General features: G+C 58.6%; 1 protein-coding gene across 5 annotated transcripts in view; it reads right to left on the bottom strand.

Annotated features, from left to right (window-relative positions):
* The window catches only part of OPCML (opioid binding protein/cell adhesion molecule like), a 332,104-nt gene that overhangs the window by 100,980 nt on the left and 212,386 nt on the right, over positions 1-18,738 (bottom strand). For 2 of the 5 annotated variants that reach the window (XM_080568130.1, XM_080568132.1), the window contains one exon: positions 3,313-3,397. In XM_080568130.1, the coding sequence (XP_080424256.1) occupies positions 3,313-3,397 (85 nt within the window). The other 3 variants (XM_080568134.1, XM_080568133.1, XM_080568129.1) reach the window with 3 other exon arrangements.

Genomic DNA, 18,738 nt, shown 5'->3' with positions numbered 1-18,738 from the left:
GCGCGGCATGGGGTACTGCTGCCATCCAAGCACCTGCCCCGCTTCCCAGCGGGTTTTGTATCTCAGAGTCAGAGAGCAGGAAGCTTGATTTTAGTTTTAATAGTACGCAGAGAATTTGCAAACTGCCTGGAGTTCCCCGGAGAGGAAAGGTGCGTGACTGTTATGGGAATCGTTTGTTCTTACAATAAAAAGTAGTGAATTATCAACAGTCTCTGCTTAAAGCCGGGGAATTGTTCGCTGCGCATCTAAGATGACCTAGAAGTTGCCTGCAGATGGAGCCTTCATTTCTGCACGGATTATGCTGAGCCTCCCTAGGAAAAAGGGTGGAGAGATGGAGAGGGACGCACCCAAAATCCAATACAGGAAAACCACAACCAGCCTGAAAAGCCTCCAGGTTTCCCCACCGCTAGCGCGTGGTCCCGCTCTTCCCCACGTCTCCTTTTGCAGCCCGACGTGGGTGTAGGGACCTGATTTTGGGAAGCAAAGAGCTTCCGCCTGCCCTGGTGAAGCCAGCAAGGCTCGGACGCTCAGCCCACCTCGTGACCTGACGGCAGCTCTGGAGGGCTCTGGAAGAACCGGGACAGGGGCTAAGCCTGCAGGTGCAAGGAGGAGGATTTGGGGGGCTTGATGGATTTGGGGGTCTCGGCTCTCTTTGGTCCCAGCCCCAAGCAGCCGTGAGGAGGCAGGACAGCAGGGGACACCACGTCTGTTCCTTCCCTGGCTGCACAGAGACCGCGCTGTGTGCCAGAGGCAAACCGCGCTGGACGTCCACCATCAGCCACCACCTCCTGGTGACCCAAAACCACTCCGAGGACCACGCAGGGACCTCCCTGCCCAGCAAAGCCCTGGTGCAGCTCTCCCAGGGGCTGTCCTGCAGCCTGCCCACGGAACTCCGGCACACCACCGCCCTGCTTGCTGCCCCCAAATCCCCCTGCCGCATCCTTGTAACGCTCCACCTGGGTTGGTGCCTGCAATGCTTTTCCCAACTCTGAGCCCCAAGACAAGAGGGGTGGTGGCCCAGAGGCTGCAGAGGGGCAGCAGCAGGGGAATGGGGTGCGGGGAAGAGGGGGATCCTTGGGAACAGCAGTGCAAGAAGAGATGGGGGGCTGAGGGGAAAAGGGAGCTGGAGGCCAGGAGCTTGGGAGTGACTGCGGCAGGGAAAGCTGAACTTGGGGAGGAAAAGGGAGGAGGTGAGAGCGTGGGGAAGATGCACCAGGGAGCAGGGGCAGGAGGGGATGCTGCGAAGGGAAAGGGGCAGAGAGAAAGGGTTTTGGGGTCAGGGGTTCCTCTAAGCACCAGCTCTCGGAGTCCCACTGGGAGCTGCTGAGCTTCCAACAGGAAGGCTGAACCCTCCCCGCTCCGGGGCTGGCTGCTTCACAAACATCCCCTCTCACAAACAGCGCAGAAAAGAGGCCAGAAGCTTAAAAAAAAAATAAAAACAAAAAAAAGGAAATCCAAGTCAGCCCTCTGCTGGTGGCAGCCTCGGCCGGCACCGAGCCCAAAAGCTGTGGGGTCCCTGGGGTGGGGGCTCAGCCCCCAGCACCGCTCACCCCCAGGCACTGCTTCTGCTCTGCCTTCCACGAGCATCACCTCTGGGAGCCCCAAACCCCATACGTCACCGGCAAAAGGAATTCAGACAGCAAGGGAAGGAGCACCAAGGCCGAAGGCATCCCTCTGGGGGCTGTCCTCTCTTCTTTAGGCTGCCTTGCTCAGTCCAGCTCGGGTTAATCATCGTTGCAATTCAGTTATTGAGAGCATGAAGAAATGCACCCCGTGCTCCATCACAGCCCCCGTTCCATGGGGCGATGGCAGCGGGGTCCCCGCGTGGCCCCAGCTGCAGGCACACGGCGGGGAGCCTGGCATGGGCAACGTCCCCAGGTGCTGCGCAGCCACAGCCCTGTTTGGGGACGTCGGGGGACTTATCTCTAGCTCTGGCCAGAAATCTAGCATCCCCCCGTGCCCACAGTACCTGCGGGGCTGCCTGCAGCGTCCCCTGGGGCTTTGCTGCACAGAGGGGCCAGTGGGGAGCAGCGCCACTCACCGTACCCAAACATCCCTGCCATCCAGGCAGACAAACAACCAAGCAACGGGGTGTGGGCACCACAGAACCTCAGCCAGAGGCTGTTTCCCACCATCACACCGCGCACCAAACGTTTCACCCTCTACAAAACCACGCCGGCCACGGAGAGCCCACCGGACCCCCGTGCCTCCGGCGAGCAGAGCAGCCTCTGCTCGAACCAGCGCCAGCTTTGCAGTCCCGGGACGGCTCAGGTGGAGCGTGACACACTCGGCTCGCTTGTGCCATCCCCGTGCCTGGCATGGGGAAGAGCCGCTGCTCCCCGCTGCTGCAGCCCCGACGCTCTGGGTTGGAGGGAGGGAGCAGCCAGCCTCGCGCTGCCGGGGCTGGGGCACGCTGCTCGCTGCTGCAGGGAAAGCAGCAGGCTGGCTCCTCCGGACTCACTCCTCTCCCCGCCCGGCATCCCCGTGCTCCTTCCCCACATCCCCGGGTGCTCTCCCAGCCACCCAAACCGGCTCAGGCCCTCCCTAGGGTGCCAGGGCTGAAGCACCACGGCGCGACCCCAAGCCCCGACAGGAGCTGAGCGCCGCCCGCAGCCCTGGGCTGCTCCTCCGGCCTCAGCGCTGCGATGGCTACCGAGAGCTGATCTCCTACACAGGTAATGCAGCGGGCACACCTGTAACTCGCTCAGGAAACGCAAAGGGATATCTGCTGCGCTCTGCAGCCTCGAAGCGGCCCGTCTGCGGGCGAGCTGCCTGCGTCTCTCCTACGGCAAAGCGCGCAAGGTAAAAGCATCCATCAGAATTCATAAGATGCACCCCTGGAGTAAAAGATTGATTCGATATTAACGGGTTCGTGCGGAGACTATAAAGGGATCGGGGCGAAGCGCTGACACCTCCGAGGCGCGGCAGCCCCGAGGACCCGCTGGCGATGCGGTGGCACGGCGCGGACCCCCCCCTCGCTCCCCGCCCGCCGCACGCACCGAGACAACTTCAGGCGCGGCAGCGGCGCTAAGTCACCGTCTGCCACCCGGGTCCCTTTGTCAGCGCCGCGTCTGGCACCCGCAGCCCCCCGCCAGCACCGGCAGGAGGCTGCCAGCCCCGCGCTGCCGCCGCTTCCCCCCTCCCCGGAGCCGGGGGTCCCCCGCCACGACGAGCCCCCGGTATGCGAAGTCGCCAGCGGGTCCCAGGACTCTTCGGCAGCCCCGCTCGGCGCACGGCCACCCCGTAAGGCGCAGACAAGACCTCTCCATGCCCCCCCGGCACCCTGCCCCCCGCCAAGGCAGCGGCTCCTACCTGAGCGTGGCACTCTCCCCTTGCCGCACAGTCACGTTGTCCATAGCTTTGGGGAAGGTGGCATCTCCGCTGCGCACGGGCACTCCTGCGGGCACAAGGAAGAGCAGCCTGAGACAGAGGACGACTAGGCACCTCCAGGGCAGGGCTAAGCACCCACCGACCCCCATCCTGGGCAGCAGGGACTTTTCCACCAGGCAAAAAACACACCCGACAAGGCCACCAGGAGCGAAAAGGGGGGGAGAGGAGGGAGGGGGTGCGTGTGTGTGGGGACGGGGGGGAGCAAAACCACCGGGGCGGGCGCGGAGGCGAGCGATGCGGAGCTCCACGGAGATCAGGAGAGCCCCTGGAAAGGCAGCCTGCGAGCACTGAGCCTGCCGAGCGGCATCCGGAGGGAGTCCCCAGTATCCTTGGGTGAGGGAGGAGGACGGGAGGGCCGGGGGGAGGAGGAAGAGGAGGAGAGAAGGTGCAGAGCAAGAGATGAAGGTCACAGATCTGTGCCTGCTCGAGACGCTACTTTAAGATTCAGTCGGGCACGCGCTGCGGAGATCTGGCATCAAAAGTTTATAACCCGAGGAGGAAACGTAAGTGTCTCTGGCAGGAAAGGGAGGGCGGCCATAAAAGCAGGCTGGGGGAGCAAAATGGGCTCGGAGTTGGGTCGCCGGCTGGCTGCTGCTCTTTTGTTTGAATAAGAGAGGGGAAAAGGGAAAAAAAAAAAGGAGAAGAAAAAAAAACAGAGAAGAAAAAAAAACAGAGAAGAAAAGAAAAAAACAGAGAAAAAAAAAAGCAGGGAAAAAAAAAAAAGCAGGGGAAAAAAGAAAAAAAAAAGCACAAGCTCCCCAAACGCCGATTCTGACGCAAGATCGAAACTTCCCCGCGGAGCTGCAGGCGACGTCCCCACCGCGCTGCTCCCCGGCTCCTCCGAGCGGGTCCCGGAGCCTCGGAGGAGGAGGATGAGGAGGAGGAGGAGGATGATGAGGAGGAGAGCCCGGAGGCAGAGGCCGCCCTCCCGGTGCCCGCTCAGCGCAGGAGCGGGGCGCGGGCGAGCGGCAGCATGGCAGCCCCGCCGGCCGCCAGCATCCCCGCGCGGCACGCAGGCTGACTTCCCGGGGTTGTCATGGCAGCGGCTCCATCGCTGACCGCCACTTGGGCTCCCGCACGCACCCGCACACCCGGGGCGGTGGTGGCGGTGGCGGTGGCGGTGGCGGTGGCGTGCTTGGCAGGCGAAGGACGCCCGCTCCAGCCCCCCGCCGCGCCCCCCGCTTCGGCCGCTTCGGCCCCCCGCTGCAGCACTGCACCGCTGCGCTGCCTCCCGCCCCCCCCAAAAAATACACAGCGGGGGGCTCCCCTGCCCAGCCCAGGGGGTCTCTCCCTGCAGGTACCTGTTGCTGCTGCGCCCTCCCCGCTGTGTGCGGGGCTGGGGTGGTTTTCTCGCCGCGTGTGTGCGGCACAGAGGGGCCGGGAGGACGCCCGCGGGCAGGGCAGGGGAAGGGGCGCCCTGGGGCCCCGCAGCGTGGGGCGGGCGGGGAGGGAGCCCCAGGGCATCCCCCTGCCCCGTCCCCGCTCCGACATTGCAGGGCTTCACCGCTCGCACCGGGACATCACCAACAAACTCCTGGGTCAGACGCGGCCCAAAATCTCCCTTTATCCCCTCAAAGAGCAGGTGGGGGCACCGAGACCCCCGTGACCACCCGGACACATCCCTGCGCCCAACAAAAGGGGCCCAACGCCACGCTGCTGCCTCCCCGCACCGTGCTGCACAGCTCCCCGTGCCCAGCGAGGGCTGGACCACGAGGGCTTCGTTGGGTGCCTCAACCCAAAGGGCACCCCCCCGGGCTGCTGGGTGAATTTTGGGATGGGGATCAAGCCCCTCCAGGGGCTACGGGAGGAGCGTAAGGGCTAGTGGAAGAGTTTTAGCTAATTTGTGGACCCAACCTGGTGCAGAGACCCATGCATGGCTTCTAAAACCGATGGAGGAGAGATGTGCAAGGGTTATTTAGTGCTCCCAAGCCTCGCTATCAGCACTGCAGGTCCTTTGTACGCGGCAGTGGGACACAGAGACCCTAAACACAGCCCTAGCCACAGGCTGGTGCTGCAGAGCCGCACGCCGGCTCCCGGCACCAGCGATGGCTGCAGGCACCAGAGGGACGCTCGCGGCAGCCTGGATAAATAGGGCACTCGGGGAGCCGAGAGGGGGAAGCACTGAAAAGCAGGGCTAAGTTTTCCACCAGAAAGCTCTCCGTTCGCCAAAAAGTTGGCTTGACCCTCGCCGTGCACCCAGCGCTGGGGTGGAGGAGGGACACCCCGTGTCCTGCCCGGTCTGCTCCCCACAGAGGAGCCGTGGCTGCAGTGGGAAGGAGGCAGCACGAACCCCCCGCGGCTCCCCAGGAGCAGCAGAGCCCGAGCCCGGGTGCTGCCGAGCCTCTTCCAGCAGCGGGATGAGCTCCAGGGGGAGGACGCTGCCGGGGCCGGCAGCTCAGCTGGGCGAAATGGTGCTTGCCCCTCGGGGCAGGGAGCTGCGGACACGGAGCGTGCAGCAGGAAGCCTGCCAGAGATGGTGCAGCTCGGGAAAGGGGAGATTTAAAGGGGAAAAAGCCTCGCTGCCTCAGCAAGAGCCTCTGCGGGGGCTAAAGAGACACGTCTCCACGAACAGATGTAAAGAGGTAGCTGGCTGCGGCAGACAGCTGGGCACAGGTGAGCTTCTGTGGGGCACTGGGGAGGGACAAGGGGGCTGGGGAGGCAACGCTGTGCGTATTTATGGAACAAATCCCTGCCTAACCGGGTACGGACCCAGCAGCCTGGAGCAGCTCTGCAGGGACCGCGGGCAACGCGCCTCCACCACGCTCAGCCCCGAGGCCACCTGGGCGCAGAGATGCAAGGAGGGGAGAAAGGTTTCGCTGCAGCCGAGCTCCCTCCTTCCCTGGGAGCACGGGGGATGATGTTCATGCCCGGGGCGGCACGTCCCCGCTGCACACCAGCTTCTGGCCCCATCAGTCCTTATCCTGCCTTGCCACGTCCCCCCCAGGGCAGCTCCCACCCTGGTGTCCCGCACGAGAGCTGGGGTGTTTCATGGTGATGCTCGGCACTGGGAGCGTCATCCAAAAGCGGCACCAGCAAGCACAACATCCTCTCCTGGCCCGTCCCATCACCAGCACCTGCGGGTCCCACTGGTCACCATCACCTCCTGCGTGGTGTCAGACGGGAGCATGCTGGCACGTGCGGGAGAAAAGGGCAAAGGGAAGACTTCAAAACGCAGGAGGCTGCAGGTTTGAGGTCCAAACACCGAGCTGGAAGGCACGGAAGCAGAGCCAGCTTTGTACCTAGACAGTCTGCAGACCTGAGGTCGTACGGGATATTCTGCAGGTAGCCTCAGCTCAGGTCCATGTCTAATAATATCACGCAGCTGAGAGGGACTTGGAGGCTGGCACGAGCCCTGGGGGCATCGGGCATATGGCCGTGGCAGATCCTGCTCCTCACGGTGACGTTAACAAGCCCTGACCTTCTCTCATCATCCCAGAGGCTCAGAAAGAAACCGAGACTGCAAGGACGAGTCCCTCCACCTCCCCGTCGCTGGCTTCCCAGCCGATTGTCAATCTCAGCTTTTATTAGTGGCGCAGTTTGGCCTCCATCTCCCTTGGAGATTTCTCCCTCGTTGCTCTAATCAGGAGCTTGCAAATGTCAAGAGTACAGGCCTAGAAGTAATTAGTCGGGGACTGGAGCCCGGGGGCCGCCGAGCCGCTCGGCAGCACCACTCTGCACAGCACCGCGGAGCAGCCCGCGGGCTCCGGGACCCACGCGTGGCCACGTTGGACTTCAGTCTCCAGCCTCCGATTATTTCCCCCTGCTGCACACAGCTCAGGGAAGCACGGAGGTGCTGTTTGTGCAGCAGGGAGCGGGTCTGGCTTCCTTGAGATCCAACGCGGTGAGAGGTGGGGAGACCCCAGGGCACCAGGACCCTACGCACTTGGCCACCAAGCGTCACCGCCCCGCTCACAAGCACCTTTCAGGACACAGCTTCACCCAGAGGAGCCAAAAAAGCCCCCAAGGCTTATTGCTAACTCCTCTGCAGCAAGACACGGGAGCTCACAGCCCATGAGAGCAGGTTGGGACAGGGGAAGCACGGACACAGGGCAGCAGCGAGCGAGCAGTGGGTACAGCGAGCCACCGTGCCCTCGCCAAAAGCCCCCAGCAGGCAGAGAAAACTGCGGATCTTCAGGTGAAGGTCACGGGAAACAGCTTTCATTTTTCTTCCAAGTTAAGCCCTGGTTCCCTCAGCCATTCAGCCCTGTTGCGATGGAAGGGGTTAAGGCTTCACCCAGGGAAGAAAAAGCCAGCAGAGCTGCAGGGGAGAGCAGTCCTCGGAGGACGCGGGCTTGTTTAATCAAAGAGCTAATCCTTGCTCGCAGGGCTTCGCCCCCAGCGCTGGTGGAAGTTCTCCAGCTCTCCCTCCGGAGCCCCCAGAGAAGATTTTTTCTGCTCTCGAGTCCCCTGCTCGCAGACAGCTGCTCGGTGCTTCCTAAAAACGGGGCTGCTTTACGGAGCGCCCGGCTGGGGCACGAGGAATTTCTTTTCAGGGACACGGTGGGCACAGCGGCTGGCCAAGGCGCGCACCGATCCTCCCTGGCAGATACAGAGCTGGAGCCTGGTACCCTGCTACATGCAGATGGCGTCTGGGCTCGGGGTACAGGGCTTTTAACTAATATCTCTCTGCACTACTGTCCCCTCCTCGCTTCTCTCCCACCCCCTCTTTCTCTCCCTCCTTCTCTCCATCTGTCCCTACCCCCTTCCTTCTCCACCTTTTCTCTTGCACACTTGCAGCTGCTAATTTTTACCCGGCGGATTTGGCAACTCATCCCAACACCTCTTCCCCCACACCCTGCCCTGCTTCTTGCTTTCCCCGTTTGCTGGTTTCTTCCCCCAAAAACGAGTACTCGGTACCTCGAGCCCGGGAGCAAGAGGGCTGGTGTGCGTTTGGGGATACGCAACCGGCACGGCGCGAGCAGCACCCCAACTTCCACCCCTGAGCACACGGCATCCTTCTGAACCCCACAAGGAGCAGCAAAAAGCACCATCCAAACCTTTTCTCCCCGTGGAAAATGCCCTTCCAGGATGAAAGCCTTCCTAGAGCCATCCAGCAGCTGGCCTGGCCGCTGCCCAGCTGCTCGCACACCAGCAGCTCGCCATGCAAAGCGCGTCCACCTCTCCTCCCCTCCCCGTCTGTCACCCTCGGCTCTATCGGGCAGGATTTATTTATTCCACTTAATTTCTCCAGTTGTTTTATCTTGTTTTATCTTCACACTAAATCAGGATTTCTCCGCAAACCGAACTTTTATTTTCCGTGCTGTTACATTTAATGCATTTTATCGCATGAATTTAGCAAAAAAGCGCTGAGGTAATTGTGAAAAAAATGCAGCCTATTCTTCAAATTGATCGCGGGGCTCGAGCTCGCCTCGGCAGAAAATGCAAAGTCGAGCCGAGCTGCTCAGTCATCCCCTCCGACTGCTTGAACCTCACGGCTGCAGGGATGCAGAGGAGATTTTGGGGGGTCTGGCTGGCTTAGCACACTCCCACCGTGCCATAAAGCGCTTGTAGACAAGCTGGGAAGCAGCAAGGACAAATCCACAGCACCACCAGAGCAAATTTGCTCGTATTTCGGTGGAGCCATGGGGCAGACAGACTGGGGGAGCTCCCCATCCCTCTGGCACCATCCTTCTGGCACCATCCCCGTGCCCTACACTCAAGCACGAATCCTCCCAGCTTCCATAAAACCCCCCGAAAAAGGTTTTATGGAAGCCAAGCCCAGCCTCGGGTCGCGCTAAAGCCACGGCGAGGCAGGTCGGGGCTCAGGAGGACGTGCAAAGCCAGGCTCAACCTCTCCCCGATGGCTGTTGGTTTTAATGGGATTGCTTTACACTTAATGCTCAGCGTGCAGCTGAAATCCCTGGCTGAAGCAGAGACATATGGCATGCTCAAACCACGGGAAAACCTGACAACCGAATTTCTAAAAGGAGGCAGCTCTGACGACACCCACCTTGCAGAGTTAAAAGCAGCCTCCCCATTACACCGAAAATTAAAGAAAAAAAAAAAACCCTGAAAACACTCCGCGCTGCTCAAGCAGACCTCAAAGAGGCTGAGAGATGCCCAGGTAACGCAGAGCCGTGCCGAGCCCATCGCAGCATCGCTCACAAAGCTTGAAACCTGAGGATTTCATTTTCCAGCAGCATTTCTGACAACAATCCAGGATTATTTTTTTTCCTAAGGAAAGCAAAATGTTGAGATTTTTCTTTACGATGCCAAGATTTGTTGTTGCCATTGCTGCTGGTATTTAGTGCGTTTGGGCAAGTTTTCAGCTCCCATGTGGGCTTTTCCTTAAAATCCCACTCTCGAGGGGAGGTCAGGGGGTGATTACAGTTGCGACATTTCCCTTCGTTACCAAAGCATTTCCATATGAAAACACGAGAAAGCTCAGCCCCCTACGTGGAGGACGTTGTTTTGAAAAAAAAATTGCCAAACAGAGCAACAAAAACATTGCAATTCCTCGGCAGCTTCTGCAAACGGCGTCGTCTCTGCTTTACAGGCAGAGCAGGGTGTGCTTGGAGTGGGGTTTGGGCAACTGAACCCTAATGGGACTCCAGGGGTCTGGACCCCTGGGGTAATGATGATGCACAATGGCTTTGGCTGGTTTACTCCACCTTATTATGGCATTGCAAACCCACCCCACAGCACTACAAACCCACCCCGTGGCACCAGCACCCACCCCATCACCCTGCCCAGCCCCTGCCGGCAGCAGCCGAGGGGGCTGCAGATCCTCGGGGCTCCACCAGCCCCTTCCCAAATCCCGCCCCATGCACAGCCCCCGGAGAGCCGGAGGAAACCCTTCTGGGACCACTGCCCCCAGCAGACTCCGCGCCACTGCCAGCAGGGTGGGAAGCCCAGGTACGGGAAAATCAGACCGGGGACTAAAGGAGGGATTTGGAGCAAGTGGGAAGAAGAATCAGAGAAGAGAAAGAAAACACGGAGAAAGAGAAAAACGCTCCGGTGCCACCCCCCAGGCTGTTGCTTTTCCATCCCGGGGCTGCTCGGGGGAAGCTGAGCGTGAGGCAGGTACCTGTGTGCGCACTGCCCCTGCCGTGCCGTGGCCCCGTGTCCTATTTAGAGCGAGCGGAGCAGAAAGTAGGTTATGCACAGCAGAGGCTGAGGAGCTCCTGCAAGCAGGGCAGCGGCACCGCCAGCCCCCCCCCCTGCTCTCGTCGGCTCGAGCACAGGGCAGCAACGTGGTCTGGTGGCCCCGGAGCCGAAAAGGTGGAGAGAGAAGGGAGGCAGCACCCGGGAGGAGGTTGGGCACAGGGTGGAGGTCTCCAGCTGAGGCCACCCCAGGGGACCAGGAGCACGGACGGGTCTGAAAGCTTCTGCGAGGTGCGGGAGCTCAAATGAGACGTGCAGGTGGGAGTGAGCTCTGAGAGCAAAGCCACCCCGGGCTAAACAAGGTTTCTCCATCACTGGAGCCGTGCTCCTGGACCTCCTGGTGACTTCTCACTGCGACAAGGTGTGCAGGCACAGCGAGGCTCCCAAATCAGTCCAGAAGCAGGAGAAACGCAGGAAAAGAGGATCTTGGCCAGAAATGGCTCGGCACTGCTCGGCATGGGCATGCAATGTGAATTTAAGTCTTCCCGTTACAGGCTAGAAACAAAAATCGGGAGCTGGGATTTATTCCTGAGCCCACCAGGGGCTCGCTCAGGTGCCCACGTCAGCCCGGCGGAGCAAAAATGCTTCTTGCACCTCCTGGGAGCATTTCAAGGCTCATTTTATGGATGCTCACAAAGCGCTTTGTGAGCTCTTAACCGAATGAATGAAAGAACAAATAAATAGATAGCGCAGAGCCCTGTTCATCTTATTTCTAAATATGATGCCATCGCGTAGCCTCCGGGCTTATTTACAAAATACAGAGACGTCTAAATGATCAGAGCACAGTTGTGCCACCTACGCTAGATGCTCTAACAGGGAAACACCGGGCTCTCGGCTGCCCTGGGAGACTCAGAAACGCTGCCCCCAGCACACGTTCGGAAGGCCAAAGAAAGGAAAAGCAGCTCTGCCCTCTCTCCCCGGCACGCTCTGCCCTTTTTTCCCGGCCAGGTGACAGGAGAACCACCCGTCTCGGTGCTGGCTGGGCAGGCACAACCGACTGCCGTGCTCGGGGGGGCGGCAGGAGCAGGCAGCCCCTGCCCTGGGCTGAGCACCGAGCCCATCCTCAGGCCACCCAGGCACCTCCGTCTGCACGCCCCGGTGCCCTGCACAGCTCTGCCAGCCCAGAGCAAACCTCAGGCTGCCGAGGCATCGGCAGAGCAGCCGAGACAGCAAGATCTAAAGATAAAGAGGGAGGGAGGGGAAAATATAACTGACTAATTATAGGGAAAGGGATGGGAGCTTGAAAACCTGATTTTTCCCTGCAAGCAACAGCTTCTGCCCTGCGGCAGGAGAGCGGAGGCACCGCGCTTCGTGCTCCCACCCTGCAGCATCCTCTCCTCTTGGGCAGGACGGTCCCAAACACCCCCGTGGAGCAACACAGCCCCACAAAACAGGGGGAAATGCACCCGTTCCCCATCCCTGCACAGCACCGAGATGCTGCTGGGCACAGCCGGGGGTTGTGTTAGGCCGGTAAAGGTCTCGGCACCTCTCCTCGGCCTGCCCCAAACGCCCGAGCCTCGTGGGCTGCAAGTCCCCGGAGAAATAAAAATTCTCCAGGTTTCCAGGCTCTTCTCTCTGCGGCCAGCGCAGATGATGGTTTTTCCCCTTTGAAATTCTTCTAAGGGCTGAAGAGCGGGGGAAAAGGGGAAAACAATAAATGGTGAGGGAAGGATCTCAGCTCCTGCAATGTCTGGAGAAGTTCCCGGGGAGTTCGGTTTGAGCAGCGAGTGCCAGGCCCTGCGCCGCGCGTGCCGCTGCTGATTTATTCCCAGTGGCACTGGGCACGCTGAGATAAATATGCAAGCCGCAAAGCCGAGGTGTGACTGCGAGCGTCTCCATCTTCCCGGGTCAGCTTTAATTCATCTTTTAGAGTCAGCCTGGCCTGAGCCGCTCGCTCCCGACTCCAACCCAATTCTCTTCAAAGCCCAGGTCTGCCTGGAATCTGGGATTTAAATCTAGGTTTGCAGCAAAGAAAACTAAGCATGCTTTATGAGCAGGAGTAACCTTGGGGGAGGGTTTGACTGCAGTTTCAAAGGCTGAGCAAGGTTTTTGTACACAGCACCAGCTCCGTTCTGCTCGCTGTCAGCAATCCCTGCTATCTCCGCGCTGCTGACAACCCGACAATCTCCGATGCTGCAGCAAGGAAACAACCCGCAGGCTGCAAAGCCTGTTAGCCCGTTTGGCACGGGGGATAACGAGGCACGAGAAGACGAAGGCATCCAAAAACGTCTGGGGAGACGGAAGGCTCGCCCAAGACCATCCTGAAAGCCCGGTGCCCGTCCAAGGGCTCCGCTCCGCGCAGCATCCCTGCCTCGGAGCATCGTCCCCGTGCCTCGGAGCACCCGGAGCTGGCACCAGGAGTTTGGGTCACCCACAAACACCCCAGGCTGGAGGTGGGAAGGTGCAGGACACCCCAATTTCTTCATCCCCAGGTGCGGGTGTCAGACAAGGTGATGAGCCACGAGCCCCATTCCTCACCCCCCTGCCCGCGTCGCCTCCCGTGCGCCGTTGTTAGAGCCGGCGTTTGTCACATTAAGCAGCTCTTGTAGCAGCAAGCAGAGCCGCCAAGGAAAATACGAGCGTTGCAGATGGGTGGCATTTGCCTCCTGACTGCTTTATTTTTATTCATTTGTGGTTTTCCCTCCCATCTCCTTCGCCCTTTCGGGGTGTCCCTGTTACTGCTGCTCGCCGCTGTCCCGATGAGCAGCCTCTTGCTAACTTCTCCTGGGCCAGAAACACTCTCCTGTTGGTTGCTGTTCCTCTGCCGCTACAAATTGGCACTTCTAAAGAGATTTCCAGGCCGAGCATTAACCCCCTCTGGAGCCCAGCCACATAAACACAGGCGTTATTTGTCAAACGAGAGGGAGGCAGTCAAGCTGCAGGGAAATTTAAGTGACTTGTCTGAAACGGCGCGGAGGAACAAGCACGGAGGAGCCGAGACAGACGTCCCTAAATGCCACCCGACCTGCTTCCCTCCTCCCCGCCTGCGGCAGAAGCCCTGCAAGCCTCAGCCCGCCCCATAAATCAGCAGACGCGGGCTCCCCTTCAGAGCTGGAAATAGGACCCAGGAGCCCTGACATCGCGTGGCCGTATTTAAGCGCAAAACAAGGTTTTCCTCTAGTTGCAAATTCCAGCCCCAAACTCCTTTTAGAAAAAGGTTTGCGGAGGTTTTATTTATTGTCAACTTCTGGATGATAAAACGAGGCCACTACGAGTCCTATTTATTTCCCCCTAGCAGGAATCGGAGGGGCTGAGATGGGAAACAAATGAAGGGCTCCAGCACTGACCCTGGGCTCGCGCTGGTTTGCAGACCGCTGGGTGATTATTTTATAATAGCTGATAGCATCTGTGATTTAATGCAGCTGTTAGAAATTAGCAAGGACTCCATCGAAAGCGTCCCAGTCACTCATGATAACAGGCTAATAAATCATTCCCCCAGTGCTCCCTGGCATTTATGGTTCTATTTTAGAGATGCAAAGCATAGATCCGGCTGCTCTCCCGGATTTATTTTTATTTATACTTTTAATAACGCAATTAAATAAATAAATTTAGGATGTTGCGACTCTGTTGCCAAAAACGGCACCGATGAGAACTTCCCCTGCATGACTTCCCTTCGTTATTTTCTCCCCACTAGCCAATTAAAGGGAAAACAAATGGCTGCTAGGCTCCTCAAAGATATCGTTCCCGATGCGCGGGGTGAAAACCTCACCCCCCTGGAATCCAGGGGAGGCAGGAGGGGAGCAGGAAGAGCGAGGAGAACTCTAGACGCCACATTTCATTTCGTCCTGTTGCCCCATCTCCCACTAGCCACCAAGCCCAGCTTTGGTATTTTCTCCCGGGGCACTGATTTGGGGCATTCACTGAGCTCCTGCAGCCAGGGTCAGCAGCAGCTCCCCCTAAATCTACCTCTGGCTGTGCCCTGGGCACTTAGAAACCTCCCCGGCACAGGACGGCTGATGCCAGGGCAGGAGGAGGACAGCCCCACCAGGCTGGCCAGCCTGGCACATCATTCTCCAAAACACCACGTCACGGTGGTGGCCGCCCTGCCCTGTCCGTGCCCCTCCGAATAAACCCAAGGCACTTCCATCTGCTGCCCGGGACGATGCTCCCGGTGCAGCCATCCTGCTCCCGAGCACGGCGCTGAGTCCCGAGGGACTCCCCGAACCTCCCAAGCGATGCACCGAGGAGCAGCGCATCCCTCGCCCTGTCTACCACCGACCTGGAGGAGCCCGGGAGCCTGCCTCTGCCTTGACACGCTCATTTTTGCACCTACACACGTGCCTGCTCTCCCGAGGCACGCAAGCCTTCAAAACATCTTGCTGATGGACTCGTCGGAGCTCTCGGCTCCTGTCTGAGCTGAGCCCAGAGGCAGGAGGGCTGGCAGCAGGGGGTGGGGGGATGCACCCATCCCCCAAGGGGTCCCCATGCATCTCTGCTGCTTTTTTGGGGCTGATTTCCTCCCAAGACGAGTTCATTTTGGATAACGTTTTTGAGCTTCTGTAAGGTTCCTGCTTTTTTTTTTTTTTTAAGAATTCTTTAAAATGAACCTTCTCTATAATCTTTCCTGCGGCCGGTTTGCTTTCTCGCAGGGAGCCCGGCAAGCACGGACACCCCTGGCTGCGTTTCAAGGTCAGCTCCTCTCGGGGGGTTCAGCACCGGGAGACCCCCCACGTCCTGGTCCCAGGTGGGAGGTGAGCCCCCGGTGCCTCCCCTCGGCACCGCTGACCTCTCTCTGCTCCACTGCAACCCACCGACATAAATACTGGGAATAAAGCACTGCTGCTCCTCCTTCATCTCTGAATATTTCTGGTTAATAGGGAGAAGGAGGCGATTCATTTCTCAGCCGTGCACGAAGCTCTGCTACGAGCGAGTGTAGAGCAAGCCAGCACCCGAAAGGATCTGCACAGACTTCACTGGGGCTGCATCAGATCTTTGTCGGGTCCATTTAAAATGCTCTAAGCATTTTCATCATAGCCTCTCTTTTAAGTAGAGTTACAGTCAGAAAAATTACTCTGCATACACGGCCCCAGAGGTTTCATATTTCTTCTCCTCTGATGACAGTTCCCGACCAGATCTGCTTAATTTACAAGTTGGGAGATAGGGTTCCTCCCCTCCCCCCTTACCCCTTAAAACTGCCAGCCCTGCAAATTCCCTGGAATCAAAATATCCGCCTGTCCTCCCAGCTCTGCCACCTCAGCACAGGATATACGGCGCTGGGCACGGCTCCTGCCACAGCAGAGGACGGGAGAGGGAAACCCGGCTGGCTCCTGACCCCGGAGCTGCAGCGCTTGGGGACGAAGCCCCAGAGGTGGGTGCGGTGCGAGCACCCCGGGGACAAGGTGCTGAAGTCTTTGGGGATCACACGCAAAACCTGAGTGGAAAGCCGCCACATCTTGCTGTGGGTTTTTTTTTAATTAGAGGAACACTGATTTTTTTCCCGCAATTACCGTTTAATATAATGGAATCTGTCATTAAAGCAAGGGGTTCAGCCGCTCTGATCCTTTCCCGTTTAAATAAAGACAGGGGGAGGCTCTGGGAACCGGCAGCACGCGCAGGGCAAGGGGAACGCAATGGGGTCAGCCGGCACAGAGCTGCTGCCAGCACCTTCACGGCCCCGGGAGAAGCAAAACCAAGCCGAGCTCCTCCCAGAGCCCCAAGCAGGGAGGTGCCGGGTGTGCTGGGGAGGAAGGGGCACAGAGCACACAGCCTGGGACCTCAGCAGCTAGTGCCAGCTCAGGACAGGGGCTCTGAGCACCCTTTTTTTCCTCCCCAGGTAAGTTTTTTGGGTGCACGCACCTCCCACGGATGGAGAAGCCACAAGCCCAAACCTCACCTCTCACGCAGCCCCCTGCAGCCTCCGCTGAGCTTAGCCCAGCTCCCGGCCCTACACCAAACGTCTCCAGATGTCCCTCCCCGCCAGCAAGGAAGTGCTCTGATGTCTGCAAAACTCCACCAACGCCATCCTAAAAGGGCCGAGTCTAGCCAAGTATTCCCACGGGCACAGCAGGACCTAATCCTGCGCCCAGGATCCAAGGCAAAAGTCCCAGTTATTGGGGTTCGGGTTCGGGTTAGTCCCAGTCCCTAGTACCAGTTATTCCCTTCCTCACCTCAAATTCCCTTCTCAGCACACGAGAACCGGAAAAGTCCTGATCTCAAAAGAAAGCGGAGGGCTGTGGTAAGCACTTTCAGCAATATTTTAATAATAAAAATTCTAATTAAAGTTTTACACGTTTAAATACATTTGTCATGTATTTTCATTAATAACATAGTGCCGTCTTTAATATGATAATCTTCTCACCCTTGGCAAATAACAGCCCCCAAACTCTCCGGCATACCCAGCACAGAGGGATGAACCACTTTTCCCAAGGCCGTGCCACGGATCGGTGGCAGGGGCCCACAGATCCCTGCCGTGGTCGGTACGGGAGGGGACAGGGAGAGCAGACCCTGGAGCAAACCTCAGAGCAAGCCTCTAACAAGCGGGGATAATGCGAGCATTTTTCTTGCTGGTATCGCTAGGATAACGAGAGGCAGAGCAAGCGAAGAAGCAAGAGAGCACGAGGATCAGAGGCAGGTCTCGGAAGACATCCAAACCTATTTTTCAAGGCTGTCGGCACGCTGAAGACAAGCCACCAAGCTCGCTGGTGCCTTGAAGAAAGAGCTCGTAGAATCATAGAATATCCCGGGCTGGAAGGGACCCACAGGGATCATCGCGTCCAACTCCTGGCACCACACAGGTCTACCCAAAAACTCAGACCGTACGACTGAGAGAACAGTCCAAAGGCTTCTTAAACCGTGACAGGCTTGGAGCTGCTGAGCTCCAGCTCTTCCTGCTGATGCAGGAGACCAGATACGACCTGTGATGGACCTCCATCACTTCTGTGACACCTTTCAAGAGGGAAAAACGCCGGCTCTGCCGATGAATTCCAGCCACCCACTGACGGCTGCCTGCAGCAGGCTCACATCGAGTAGCTGGAAAGGGCTCTTTTGCAGTTTTGTATTTATTTTATTAATATTATTATTATTATTTTTAACCGTGGAATCATTTTATTAATATTAATAAACCCACAGAAAGTGCTAATTTCCTCCATCATTCCCCTAATTACCTCTATTGAATTGTGAGGATCATCTGCATGAATAATGACTCCCCGTGCGTTTGCTTCGCTGTTCCGCCTCTGCTCGGTGAAGCCACCGACAAGGGCCGGATCCTGCACGGATGCTCCTGCGCCCGCAGGGAGGAGGGAAGGGCCTTTTGAACCCCCAGCTGCATCGGTAATGGGAACTAATGGACTCCTCCGCAGCCTTAAAAGCCTGGCAGGGATCCCCGGGTTCATCCTGCACAAATAAAAGGGATGGGACAGGTCTGCTAAGGGCACGCGACTGCTCTAACGCTAATTCTCGGCCCACGGAGCCTCTCTCTGCAGCAGCCAGACCTCCTGGCCGCCCCAATGGCAGCTTGGCTTTGACCAAGGCCAGAATCTCACCCTGGATTTTGGTCCCATGAGCAGGAGCCAGCAGCACCCCCCAGGACACCTCCCGTTGTCACACCGGGGCCACAGGGCCAAAGAGCGAGCAGAGGCGCTGATGCCAGTGGCAGCTGCTCCAGAAGCAGGAGGAAAGACCAAAATCAGAGCAGCCCTTCCATTTCATTTCATTAATCCCAAGACGTTTTTCCTTCCCAAGTCGTCCGTACGGTTCTGGGACCACACGTGGCACAGGAATGTTTTCCAGCTCGGGAAGCACCCCAAGAGCTGGTGCTCAGCACAAAACCTAGGAGGACCCGCCAATGTCACCTCCGCGGCTCCTTCACGTGGGTGTCGCTGCCCTACCGGCTCTGCAGGGCATGCCAGGAGGAGAAGGGCCACCCGCCCGGCAGCGACAGCCGCACGGCACCCTCTGGCTTGCTGGGGACTCTTTAAAAGCTGCATGATGTCCTTGGACAGGATCCATCCCCTGCAGCTACCGCCAGGCTTGCAGGACCAGAGGTCTGCCGGCACATGGCAGGCTGGCACCGAGTCTCTGCGATGGCCCCACAATGTTCTGGCCCCACTTGGGCCCCTTCTCTTGGTAAATCCCCGAGCAGAGACAGGACGGGCACCCTCTGCCACCAGAAAATGTGATGCATGGAGGGGGTCCCATAACCACCCTCGCCTTTATCACGGAAAAGCAGCTCCGACCAGATGCTTGCTCAAACGTAGGAGAAAAAATGAGGGAAAACCATTTCCAATTCCCCCACCCCATATCACT

Source organism: Anser brachyrhynchus (genome assembly GCF_964034855.1).
Source record: "Anser brachyrhynchus genome assembly, chromosome: 25".
NCBI classification, from domain to species: domain Eukaryota; kingdom Metazoa; phylum Chordata; class Aves; order Anseriformes; family Anatidae; genus Anser; species Anser brachyrhynchus.
This window is presented reverse-complemented; position numbering and strand designations above follow the sequence as displayed.